We start from the raw sequence: 14,120 nt of genomic DNA, 5'->3' as shown, positions 1-14,120 counted from the left end.
TCAGAAATAGACTACCTCACCCTGTGTCAACCGCATAACTCTATGGAGAAAAGTGGGAATAAGGGTGGCTGTGACAGTAGCTACTGAACCTGTAGGCGATTTCACAGGGGAGAAGTGTGCCCGCTCTCTGGAAGTGCTGCTGCAGAAATGGAGCCTGTCCGAGAGAGGGGGGGCGGGCACAAAAGTCACGGCTAATGGGACGGCAGATCTCTAGTGAGATTGGCGCCAAAGCCGGGGGAGGGGTTTCAGACCTGACACCGCCTTCCCTATGCTGGACTTCCCCCACCGGGGATAATGTAGCCAATAATGGGGTCCCCTCTGCCCCGGTCTGCGCTATTCCGCCGGTGGTCTAGTGGGGTCCCGGGCCGAAGCCTGTACCCACGCCAGCTACCGCGTGCGTCTCCCACGCTAGCGCGGTACGGCAGCGGTTTGCGCTCCAGGTGGAGCCTTACCTGCCCTCGATTCCGGCCACGCTGCCCGGGGGAGACCGTCGGCGGTGCTAGGCGTCGCGGTCTTCCCCGCCGAGGTCCTCCGTGACAGACGTCATAGGATGGAGCCGGCGCCGGGAGGGTGAGGCGGCCGCTCGCTCCGCCGTCAGTGATTGACGGCGGTGAGCAGCCTCAGCCGCAAAGCGGCTTCTGCCGCCGAGGAGGCAGATTTAAAAATAAAAAGGAAAAAAATAAAAATAGCTTTCTGGGGTTACCTCAGTGAGGTAACCCCCGCTGATAGAAAAGGTGCGTCTGCTTCCTGCAGGCACCAAACAAAAACTGACTAGATGAGCCTGGAGGCGGGGCTGTAGGGGAGAGGGCCCGGGCATCCTGGGAAATCTTTAAAAGCTTCGCTGATTGGTGCCTCGGACCCCTGGATCCACCTACAACCCCGATGTCCCCTGTGGGACCCATGGACCCTGAAAAGGAAATTATCTATGTTAATTGCAAAGCCCATACAGGGACATCTTGTTGGGGTGTTAACACAGGGGTGTCTGTACAGTCTGGACACAGCACAGCACCCTCCTCCTGAGGTGTACATTTTGACTGACATTTTCTACATGTTTAGAAGAACCCCCAGCTATAATGAAAGTCTGCCACAACCCACTCTATGCACACAGAAAAGAAGCAGTAAGGTTTAAAAGAATATAAGACCTAGGAGAGGTTTAGTAAAGAAAAAGGAGAGCCCACAAGTCAGTACTACGCTCTGGTCTATGACACTGCAGCGCTCTGACTATAATTTGAGCACAGCCTGTACTTCTAGAAAGACTTCTATCACCCTACTGTGGAACTCATAGACCCCTTGGGTGATGTTGAAGTCAGCGGTGTTTAGCAGAGACCTCTCTGTGGCAGGACGTGGCAGAGGAAGGACTCGGAGCTCTGGAGCACGCTACATGTAAAATGGTGCCGGCTATGAGGGGAAACGCAGGGAGACTGGGAGTCCCTCAGTAGCACTAAGCTCCGCCCACCGCTATGGTGCGCTTTTAAAAAAAGCAGTGAACCGCTAACTACTGCCTATTACCTGGACTCCCATGCTAGCGGGAAGCCGTGGCATACATACCCTGCCTTGCCGGCCAGCAGTGTTAAGGCTGGGGGGACTGTGACACAGGCTGCATGCAGTGGTCCAGTCACTCTGGGATGGCGGTCCCAGGAGCCGGGGAACCCCACGCAGACCGCAAGCAGTGGCGCTGGGGTCACCCCGGGAGCTCCCACGGTGCAGACAGGCAGTCGGCAAAAGCTGCCTGTCTGTCCTCATGAATAAGTTGAACAAATAAAACATAATCTAAAAATAAAATTTCTATTTGCCCTTAGAGGGCAAAACATTGCACCCAGCTCCCACGGGCACATTCTAAGACTGCCGGTTGAGGGGAAGTAGAGGGGAGGAAGTAGCCATACAGCTATAATTCTTAGGGCCAGATGTACTAAGCTTCAAAAGTGATAAAATGGAGAGTGATAAACAACCAACCAATCAGCTCCTGCCTGACATTTTTCAAACACAGTCTGTGACATGGCAGGTAGGAGCTGATTGGCTGGCTGTTTATCACTCTCCATTTTATCACTTTTGAAGCTTAGTACATCTGGCCCTTAAAGTGCCCAAGCTCCTAGTGGTCACCCCCTCTACTCCCCACTGTAAATCTCCAGTGCCACCTAGTGGATGAAGGAGAAATTAGTTTGTTAAATAAAGGGTATTGGAACTGAAAAGGAAAGACATCTGAATTTAATTACATGCATGTGGTGGGAGGGGACATCATAGCATGGGCTTTCTCTGGGATCAGTTTTGTCACTCCCTTTCTCAAAGAGGGCTTGTGCCTTAGGGCCTTATTCTAGTTCACTCTTTCTGACAAAATCCTTCTTAGATGGACAAAACCATGTGCACTGCAGGTGGGGCAGCTGTTACTTGTGCAGAGAGAATCTAATTACAGCTGTGGTATTTATAAACAAACTATACTTACAAACACTGGTGACTTTGTGGTTTATGTACTAAGCTACAGAGAGAGATAAAGTGGAAAGAGTATTGGGAGCCATTACAGATCATGCACTTCAGCTGGTCCCGACTGTTAGGCAACCAGGCTGCTGCATTATGTTGCCACATTCTGGTTATGGGTGTGCTATGGGAGTGTCACAGGTGTGTTGCTAAAGTAGTTTTTGGGTCAGATTTATAGATGGATGGTAATTGATGGCCTCTGAGTCCTAGTATGCAGCAGCTGTGTGATAATGTGCAAATGCAACAGAAGGCGCCTTGGGTAACGATACACCGCTTATCTGCTGCTTGGGCCAAAGGAGCAGCATTAGATTATTTCTGTGGACATTGGTTACCTGTACTAGATACCGTGGTTCCAGTGATAGGCTCAGGAGTCGTGTCAGACAGAGTGGAGTCTGTGGTATACACAGGAGTCGTATCAGACAGAGTGGAGTCTGTGGTGTACACAGGAGTCGTGTCAGATGGAGTGGTGTCTGTGGTATACACAGGAGTTGTGTCAGATGGAGTGGTGTCTGTGGTATACACAGGAGTTGTGTCAGATGGAGTGGAGTCTGTGGTATACACAGGAGTCGTATCAGACAGAGTGGAGTTTGTGGTGTACACAGGAGTCGTGTCAGATGGAGTGGAGTCTGTGGTATACACAGGAGTCGTATCAGACAGAGTGGAGTCTGTGGTGTACACAGGAGTCGTGTCAGATGGAGTGGTGTCTGTGGTATACACAGGAGTCGTGTCAGATGGAGTGTTGTCTGTGGTATACACAGGAGTCGTGTCAGATGGAGTGGTGTCTGTGGTATACACAGGAGTTGTGTCAGATAGAATGGAGTCTGTGGTATACACAGGAGTTGTGTCAGATGGAGTGGAGTCTGTGGTATACACAGGAGTCGTGTCAGACGGAGTGGAATCTGTGATGTACACAGTAGTTGTGTCAGATGGAGTGGAGTATGTAGTATACTTAGGAGTTGTGTCAGATGGAGTGGAGTCAGTGGTATACTTAGTAGTAATGTCAGATGGAGTGGAGTCAGTTGTATACTCAGTAGTAATGTCAGATGGAGTGGAGTCAGTAGTATACTCAGTAGTAATGTCATATGTACTGGTGTCTGTAGGTTCTATGTATGTAGTATTTGTGTGAAATATGGTCTCTGTTGTTTCAGGCATAGTTGTAGTGCTGGATGTTGCGGTTGATGAAGGTGACTTGCTTGTAGATTTTGTAGTAGTTGGGGCTGTTGAAGAAAATTAGGTTTGAATTAATTAACACTAGACAATATGGCTGCACTTTGTAAATTCTGACAAATTGTGACTTACATCTTTGTATGTTATTACCCAGGTTTTTTTTCTTATTACTACTAATTTAAGCACTGTAAGTTCGGAAGCTATAGTGATCTATATTGGTATTTGTGTGCAAAAGAGGAAACTAGACAACATGCTGTACTAATTGTGATTCTGCTACAAATGTTACAGATGTAGCTGCTCTCTTTAGAGTGGATCCCATCGAAAGGATCGCCGGCTACCAGTTGGCACCATGCGACAGAATGGGGTACACGCCTAGGAGCCATGCACGTGCCCCATTCTCGAGTGACCTTCTCACTTGTCCCTATCCACCTGCCCGCCCACCACCAGCACGTGCAAGCTAAGGGGATCTGGCGAGCACTTGGCAATACTGAGGGCGGCTTCATCTGTAATAGAAGACTGCCCCCTAGTGCTACAGGCAGTACCTAACATGGTGATGTATTTTCTGTTATATCGTACTATGGCTCTTTGAGGTTTTTGTGGATTCGGCTATGGATCTTAACAAAAAAAAGATCTAGTTAACCAAGTCGAAAACATGCCAGCTTTTATAGTTAATGCTCATGGACTATAGAAGAACTCTGACTAGTAACGGGCAGTTGATGGAAACTCAAAGCAAGGCCACAGACCCTAACACCACTGGCGTAACTATAGCACCGCAGCCCCCGCCACCGTGGGGGGGCGCTGTGCATATGGGGGCGCCGGGGGCTGCGGTGCTATAGTTACACCTCCCCCCAATCCCCCGCAGGCTTACCTATTTCGCTGGTCCCGGCGGCTCCGTTCTTCTGCTGAGGACCACCACAAAATGGCCGCCCCCATATAGCACACAGTTCTCTGAAACTGTCTGCTGTATGGGGGCGGCCATTTTGTGGTGGTCCTCAGCAGAAGAACGGAGCTGCCGGGACCAGCGCGAAAGGTAAGGCTGCGGGGGATTGGGGGGGTTTGAATGGGCAGCGGGGGGCGCCCAAAACGTAGCTACGCCGCTGCCTAACACACTGGCAGTTTTCACCAGGGTTCCCCCGCAAGAAACGGACAGTAAATAAGATTAGGGCTAGGATACAGGTGTCAACCTGAAATAGTGAATTCTGATGTTAAACTGGGACTGCGGAATAATTTTGGACTGCAAGCAATGAGAACATACACAAGCTGGAGCTGATTGGAGCAAATATCAGCCATCAACTGATGGGAGTAATTATCAAGCTTGAACCAAAGGAGAATTTTTTGGAATGGAACTGATTGGAGCCCGATGATGCAGCAGGAAGAAAATCTGCCAAGGAGTCTCTGGATAGAAAATGATTCAGCGGGAGCTCACTGAAGGCATGCAGCTAGGCTGTGGACATCATTGCACTGGCAACTTTAGACTTCATGGGCTGAACCTTTTATACCTGCTGGGATGCAATGATTGGCTGCTGAAATCAGCTGAACAGCTGTCTTGTCTGGCTTGGGGGGTGATTCAGGTTGTTTTGCAAAAGCAATCTCCTTTGACCTCTTCACTGGTGTTTTTTTTAGGGAGTGCTCCCCACAGGGCAGGTTTTTTTTGGAGAGTGCTCCCAAAAAAAACCCCACTGTGCCTCCCTGGACTGGGCAGCGCTGCTGTGGACTATATCAGCCGCTGCACAGCCCTGCTGTGTACGGTGTAACGTTAGCAAATTTAAAAAAAGTCTCCTGTGCTTCCTGGTTGTGGCTGGTGCACAAAATACAGGGGACACCTACTCATTTTGTCCCCTGTACTTTGGGAACCAGGACCGGCCCTTGGACCTGGTGCTGGTTTTAAAAATACAGGGACCCCCTACTTGTTGGGTTCCCTGATTTTTTAAAACCAGGACCGGCTCTTTGTGCCTGGGGCTAGTTATGGCCATTTTTTATTTTTATTTTTCACTTTTTTTTACATTGAAACCTGCACGGATCTGACTGATCCATGCAGGCTTCTGCCAAATACGCCAGGAAAATGAAGCTGTACATTGCATAGGGCCGCTTAGTAAATTAGGAATCACCATTCGAATGATGATTTTACTCGTAAGTATTGTTCACATGTACCAGTGCCTGAAGCACCATCATCCTCATTCCATCAGCATAGTAATGCTGGCACACAATGGCAGCTCATTTACAGACAAGCTAAAATACTCTACATATCATTTCATTAAGTCATATACCAGTGTATTTTTGCTACAAAAATGTTGGAATATCCTACACAATGGCGTGAGTCAAGGTATACCCAGGGCTATTTTTGTGCCGGGAACGCCATTCCTGAAGCTGACCTGAAAAATGAGGTCGCCTGGAACGGTGTTCCGGAACCTCCTGGCCTAGCCCTCACAGCCCCCGAGGCGGTACGGCGTGCCGCCATAAGTAAAACCCTGAGCGCATCCACTGTGCATGTACCATGACGCTCATCACCGTAGCACGTCGGTGCGTCAGCGCGCTCAGTCTCCTCACTGAGTTGGCGCCGGTGGGAAGTGGGAAGAGGACACCATGCTGAGGAGCGAGTATTGGGAGGGGAGGCGACGGCTCGCAGGACGGACTCAGGAGGCGAAGGCAGGGCAGGCTGATTGAATGTGTAAGTGAGGGTCATTTGTGTATCTGCAAGGGGGGGGGGCATTTGTGTATCTGTACTGTGGGGGTCATTTGTGTATGTGCACTGTGGGGGGCATTTGTGTATCTGCACTGTGGGGGTCATTTGTGTATGTGCACTGTGGGGGTCATTTGTGTATCTGCACTGTGGGGATTATTTGTGTATCTGCACTATGTGGCAGAACATGTAATGGACATGACGGTGTGTGGCATCATGTATAATGGGCACTACTATGAGGAGTAAAAATTACATAATGTAATGGGCATGAATCAAGGTTTTTCTTGTGGTGGCCAATTCTCGGCATTGTTTTGATAATTAATCTCTTGGGGCATACACACGGGGGGATCTGTGCTTACTTTCTAGTCAGATTGCTTAGAAAATAGCACAAAATCGCTCCACGTGTATGCCCCTTCACAGTGTACCTATGGGAGAGGGAAAAAAGAATCAAACAAAGTTGATCTAGTGAGCTATTTCTCTAATAAGGCTGCTGCTGGTGGAGGGGATAGTCGGTCCCCACAAGAGAATATCGATAAAAATAAAAAAGCAGTACAATATATTTGAATGAATATTCAGAATAATCTGTTTCTATTATCTGGTGGCCGTTATTAACCATATAGGTGTGGTACTTTTTACATTGTTTTTTAATTGTTTATTTATTGTGTATATGTATTGTATAATCATGCAAATTATTCAGTAAAATATATTGCCCGCACACTTTCATGTCTTCCTCTTGTCTGACCTCCAAGATCATATACCATTCTTCCCACTAAAAATAATTGTCTGACCTCCAAGATCATATACCATTCTTCCCACTAAAAAGTAATCAGTTGATTTCGTTTGAATCCACACAATTATGGTGGGTTCAGATTTCTGAAGAACGAATCCACACATCCCTAATATCTAGTTCTAAAATCAAAAGGTTGACCACTAATGGCTAACAGGGTCAAAAGGTCAACATTCAAAAGGTCAACAGGTTAAAAAGGTCAATAGGAAAAACAAGATGGTGGCCCAAATCACTCTAGGTGAGATTGGGCCAAGGGCGCCCGACAGGAGTTGTTTTAACCAGCTGCTGCTCTACAGACAGGATAGTCAGTCCTGTACAATAAACAAGAAACACAAGAAAAAACTGAGCAGCGCTACTATTACTTTAAAAAAAAGAGATTGGTGGATCTAGTACAATAATGTATTAATGCATACTAAATAAACACTAAGCCAGCAATAAAAACATTGATGTTATAAAATAAAATGGAGATGAACTTTAAGTTTACTCAAAGTCCTCACCAACCATGGAATTTTGAGTGACCTGAAGAGTCCTGATTTCAAAGGTCCATTGGAAGCAAAATAAGTCCCCAAAGCAGTGGTCCAGAGGGAGAACTACAGTACTGTGATGTAGATTTTACAAGGAGTGGCTCATGATGGCACAAATCACCAACTCCTACCGCAGATCTTGGCAAAACAGGATAGTGTCCTCAATCTCCTGGTACCTAGGTAGATACAATACTTGTATTCCAATTGGAAATTAAGAAGGGGAATCCAAATGAAGATGATAGGGTCTACAATCCAGAAGCACTAGGTTGTGAGGATCAGCAATTTTCTTACGCGTTTCGCTACACCTGGTAGCTTTATCAAAGGATATTTAATGCATGAGTAGGTCTGGCTTTATATACCCAATATCTAGGGTATATAAAGTATAAAGGGTAAACTTTTAACAAGTATCAACTCCATTTTATTTTATAACATCGATGTTTTTATTGCTGGCTTAGTGTTTATTTAGTAGGCATTAATAAATTATTGTACTAGATCCACCAATCTGTTTTTTTTTTTTTTTTTAAGTAATAGTAGCACTGCTCAGTTTTTTCTTGTGTTTCTAAAGGTCAATAGTCAAAAGGTCGACATGGTCAAAAGGTCCTTGCACAATTCAGCACCCTACCTCCCTCAAGTGTCATCTCTAATACCCCTTTTACATTGCTATGCCGGGTCAGACCCAGGATCTTTATCCATGTCTGACCTGGAGCCATTGATTTCATATTAAATCTGAGTCGCCTATTATACAGAGGGAAAACTGGGTTTAACCCTTCTTATAAACCTGGGATGAATTGACGGGTTGGTCCACCCAGGTTATTATACGTATGGTGCTTGGACACCACACCTTGACCCAGGTTAACACGACGGCAACCCGGCAATTACTTGGGTTATTCTGTAAAAGGGGTATCAGGTAGCTTATCATATTCATGAACTCGCACATAACCTCCAGTAGCATTCATATCTAATTGCATCTCATCAGGACGGTCTTGCAATCTGGTGGGACTGCCATGCTATAGATTTCTATCATTATGAAACTGTAAATAAATAATGAGTATCAGGTGACACCATGCTGGGACGACCCCGGACTGTCTGGTATAACTCACTGTTGGACAATAATCAGTAAACAATGATCACTTCTGTTAAACAATAGTCTGGTCTACCGGACCTGATAATCTCGTTATCGATGTATGATTTTCACTAGAATATACATTGTCACAATCTGGGTATTACAACAGGTATATTTACCCTCTAGATCCCTGAGAAGACTTGTTCTGCGCTCCAGACATAGGTTCTATCAGCGCTGCCTCCACTCTGCCCGCACTGTGCTGCATCTGCAGCCTTCCATCACTGAGGCTGCAATCCGCTCCCTGCCTGTCATTCCCGCTGCCCAGCTTCAGAGGATGACACACTGCCACCAATATAGTAGGCCTCAGACCATGTTCCAAACAAACAAGGCTTCCTGCCTTTCCCAGACATGGGAGCAGCCATGTCTTTCCTGTCCCATGCTCCATTCACAGCCAATCCTTTCGATCCCTCAGTCTGTCTTATTACCCAACCAATCCTCTTCCACTCCCCCCTATATCTATGCTGAGTAAGTAAGGCCAGTTGCCAGTGCTACTGATCTCATCCTGAGTGTGTTACCTGATTGGTATATTACAGTGTTTCCGACCCTCCCGGAATTACCGGGAGTCTCCCGAAAATTGGGTCACCCTCCCGGAACCATTTAAATGCCGCAATCCGCAGGTCTCAGAGGAGGGGGCGGAGCTAAAATGTCACACTCGTGTCATTTTAGCCCCGCCCCCTCCATGGAGATCAGTGATTTTGTCTAGTTCCCGTAATGGGGGCAGGGCTTAATGACATCACAGTCAAGCCCCGCCCCCGAACGGGTAATGAAAGTCTCCTCTCCGGGCTTCTCCCGGAGAGGAGCATTTGAAAGTCGGCAACTCTGGTATATTATTGTGTCTAAGCTGCCTTTCAGGTTCCTGTCCCTGAGGAGTCCACTCCTTCCAGGTTTGGTCATCTCCTACAACCAGCTGCCTGGCTCCATCGGTGCTTTGCCATCGTTACTACTTAGCTTTGGTGCTCTGCCATCAAACTTCAACTTAATCGGTGTGTTATCCATCCACCCTCATCACCATCGATTCTCTACCATCACAACTAATTGCCTAGGTGCCTCCTACATCAATATTATTGATATTCACCACCATCGATGAACTACATTGATAATCATCATCATCATCTGTGCTGCATCAGCGATTCTCTACTCTCCTGGTGATTGTCTGGGCAATGCTCATTACCTTCGGTGCCTCCATATCATGACCCATCACCCCTGGTATTCAACTGCTCACAGTGGTCAGTACTCCATCTCCACCTGCATTAACCAATTATACTCTGGACTTCCTCTGTGGTTCCTACACAGCTCCTGTATTCTATTTCCACCATATATGCTCTGGACTCCATCAGTGCTATGTGCACTTCACCAGCCTAACCTCCGTCTATGCTATTTGATGCTGGACTTCATCAGTGTGCATACACTGCAGGTAATGTCATTACTAGCTATTGTTCAATAATGCATATTCTTTAGTGCCTGGGACCTTCTGTGATACCATACCATTCCGGTTGTTATTGTCTTCTGTGGCCAATAAAGACTAACATTTTTTTCCGCTGTCACATCTTGCTACTGTCTGAGGGTCTCTGGCATGCATAATACCTTTGTCAACGCTCCCAGGTTTCAGTACCAGCCAGCCCCTATGCCTATGGTTATTTCCAGCCAAGATCTAATCACAGGCATGACAGTTAGCACTGGCCAATGGATCTATCTGGTGAACAAACTCCGCCCACCAGCCCTGTCCAGCAACTTGATTCACCTGGATCAACAAGAGGATTCACATGGTCAAGTGATCTGGTACCTACAAGATCTCTCCAGCCATTGGATCATCTACAAACTTCCCTCCGGGGTCAGGGGCTGCTACTACTCCTCTAGTAGTTCCACCTCCTGTTGCTGCTGTGCCTTCACGTCTCCAGCTTCCAACACCTTCTGAATAGCAGCAGCACCTTCTCATGCCATTGATCAGTGTCCCAAGCACCAGGGAGACTCAAAATCCTAGCTCACCATGGAGAAGGTCAGTTAGGAGTGATAAGACACTATCCAAATGACTGTGACTGTAGCCTGTCAGTGTCCCTACAAGTTCCTCAGGGTATCCAGAGACTCTCTGCCCTTCTGGATTCCGGACCTGCCAGGAATTTCATTACTGCAGAATTAGTCAATACCCACTGAAAAATTTAACAATCCGGTATTTCTTACAGATATGCATGGCAGCAGAATATTGGATGCTTTTTCTTGCAGAAAGCTACCACTTTGTCTCAAGGTGGGGGTACTGCACTCTGAACTGTTATCTTTTCTAGTAATTCCTAGAGCCACTCATCCTCTGGTCATGGGTCTTCTGTAGCTTCACCTTCATAATCCCCAGATTTACTGGAGAACCTCTCAACTTTCTGCCTGGGGACCTTCCTTTCATGGTACCTGTCTTCAACGGGCCCTTCCTGCACGTAACTCAATGTCCAAGTCCTCTGAGACTCCACCTCCTTCTTACACTGCATTCTCTGATTTCTTCAGTAAATCTGGTGCCGATCTTCTACCACCACATCGGGATTGGGACTGTCCTATCGGCCTCATGGCTGGCAAATCACCACCTAGAGGTCATACTTATCTAGACCAAAGCTATGATGGCCTACATCAAGGAAAACCTTACCAAGGGGTTTATACTTCCTTCCTCTTCTCCTGCTGGTGCAAGGTTCTTCTTTGTAAAATAAGATGGTCCAGCCCTGCATTGACTATCGTGGTCTGAAAGACATAACCATAAAGAACCGGTACCTCTCACAACAGAATTTTTGATCACAACAGTGGTGTGATGATCTTCACGAAACTCAACTTAAGAGGTGCTTACATCCTCATCAGGATCTGAGAGGCTGATGAATGGAAAACCACCTTCAACACCAGAGACGATCACTACGCATACCCGGTCATGCTTTTCGGGCTCCAGTGGTATTTCAACATTTCATGAATGAAATTTTCAGAGACTGATTATATTATCATGTTGTGGTCTACTTAGATGACATCCTTCGCAAACAATATCAAAGATCATCGATTCTGGGTAAAAGAGGTGCCCTCCCGATTATGTGCAAATCATTTTTATTTTGCAAGCTTGAAAGTGTGTGTTTAAAGTAAAATCCATTCCTTTCCTGGGTTGGTTACATTATTTCAGGTTCCGATCTTAAGATGGACCCAGAAAAACTTCAAGCAATCTGCGATTGGCCAACTCCAACAACACTTAAAGGCTTTCAGCGATTCCTGAGCTTCACCAATTATTATCGCAAATTCAATCTGAACTTCTTCTCCATTGTTACTCCCATCGCGGCTCTAACCAGAAAAGGCACCAATCCATCCAAGTGGTCAAATGAAGAAATTTAAGCCTTCTGCATTCTGAAGCAAAAATTTGTATCAGCACCAGTGCTGAAGCAACCTGACACGTCGCTACCATTCATCCTGGAAGTTGATGCTTTTTCCATAAGAGTGGGTGCTGTTCTTTCTCAAAGAGGTTCTGATGGTCATCTCCTTCCCTGTGGGTATTTCTCTCGAAAATTCGTGCCAGCTGAAAACAGCTATGCCATCGATGATCAGGAGTTGCTAGCTATCAAACTAGCTCTTGAAGAATGGATATATCTGTTGGAAGGGGCTTCACATGAAATCACTATTCTAATGGATCACAAAAACCTTCTTTATTTAAAATCAGCACAATGCCCCAATCCACGTCAGGCCAGATGGGCATTATTCTTTTCCAGGTTCCGTTTCAAGTTGTCCTTTTTCCTGGGTCACAGAACCGTAAAGCTGATGCATTGTCTAATTCCTGGGAACAAGAAAAAGAGTCTGGTACTACAGCAAAATATTCCATCATTGATCCTGTTGCATTCTCCCCAGTCAGATTGGATCCCATCCCTCCAGTGGGAAAAACCTTTGTGAAACCCGCCCTTCGTAAAAAGCTTCTGCAATGGACTGATGCATCTCGTTTTGCAGGTCATCCCAGCGTCCAAAAGACTAGAATTTGGTTCCAGGTCCTATTGGTGGCCAACTCTTAAAAAGGACATTTAAGTCTTCATTGTGTCTCGTGCCAAGTGTGCCCAACACAAGTCTAGGCGTCAATCACCTACAGAACAGTTAATGCGTCTCTCAGTACCTCATCATCCTTGGACCTATCTGTCCATGGATTTCGTGACTGATCTTCCAGAGTCAAATAAATTCAACACCATCTGGTGATAGCGGACCGGTTCACCAAGATGGCTCACTTTGTTCCTTTAACCAGTCTTTTGTCAGCTTCCAAGTTGGCACAACTCTTCATAAAAGAGATCTTCAGACTTCATGGACTCCCTCTTGAAATAGGCTTTGACCGAGGAGAATTCAGTTGAAGTTTGTGCATGATTCTTCAAGTAAAGCTTATTTTCTTTACAGCATATCACCCTGGGCAAATGGAGAGGGTGAATCAAGATTTAGAGACTTTTCTACATATTTATGTAAATTATTCTCAAAATGATTGGTCTCAATTGCTTTCATGGGCCAAATTCAATCATAACAACCAGTGTCATACTTCTTGTACAGCCACTCCTTTCTATGCAAACTTTGGGCTCCATTCCAGAGTCTCAGTCTTCAGCAAACTCCCAACTTCTTCTCATCCTGCAGTAGATGCTACACTGCACCAATTCTCTCAAAATTGGAAAGATATCCGTTCAGCATTCCTGAAAGCATCACTACGTTACAAAAAGTTTGCCGAAAAGAAGCGCAGAGCTATTCCACTCCTAAAGTCTGGAGATTGAGCATGGCTGTTTACAAAGAGAGTACCCTCTATGAGTACCCTCTATGAAATTCGCTCCACAGTTTATTGGTCCCTTTGCAATCCTGTATCCTACAAACGAAAGCTTCCTCCATTCCTAAAAAGTCCCCAACACCTTCCACATCTCTGGTGCTTAACCAATTCCATTCCAGTCTTTCCAAGACTCCAAAAGTTCTAACTCAGTGTGGTGTTGAATATGAAGTGCCAAAAATCTTGGACTCTCATATCAGGTATGGTCATTTACAGAACTTGTTCGAGCATTCTTAGACAAATGCTTCTGATGTCCATGCTCCAGAACTCATTCAGAATTTCCATACCAAGTTTCCACTCAAGCCTAATAGGTCTTCTGCGATGCCATACCACTATTCAAGTTTCCGGGATTTTATTGTCTTCTGTGGTCAATAAAGACTTTAACTTTTATTTTGTGGTCACGTCTTGCTACTGTCTGAGGGTCTCTGGCATGCATAATATCCTCATCAAGGCTCCCAGGTTTAAGTACCAGCCAGCTCCTAAGCCTGTGGTTATTTTCAGCCAAGAGCTAACCACGGGCATGACACACATATACTTTTCCCCTTGGCATAAGTAAACTACAGGAAGCACTAATGCTA

The 14,120-nt window shown here is 46.1% G+C and overlaps 1 protein-coding gene across 1 annotated transcript in view; it reads right to left on the bottom strand.

Annotated features, from left to right (window-relative positions):
* The window catches only part of LOC146073337 (uncharacterized), a 56,487-nt gene that overhangs the window by 17,119 nt on the left and 25,248 nt on the right, over nt 1-14,120 (bottom strand). Inside the window, exon 4 of the mRNA XM_083180513.1 lies at nt 2,805-3,689. Coding sequence (XP_083036639.1) covers nt 2,805-3,689 — 885 coding nt within the window. The remainder of the gene's footprint in view (nt 1-2,804; nt 3,690-14,120) is intronic.

The sequence above is a fragment of the Crinia signifera genome, chromosome 4, assembly GCF_055691185.1.
Source record: "Crinia signifera chromosome 4, ASM5569118v1, whole genome shotgun sequence".
Lineage (NCBI taxonomy): Eukaryota > Metazoa > Chordata > Amphibia > Anura > Myobatrachidae > Crinia > Crinia signifera.
This window is presented reverse-complemented; position numbering and strand designations above follow the sequence as displayed.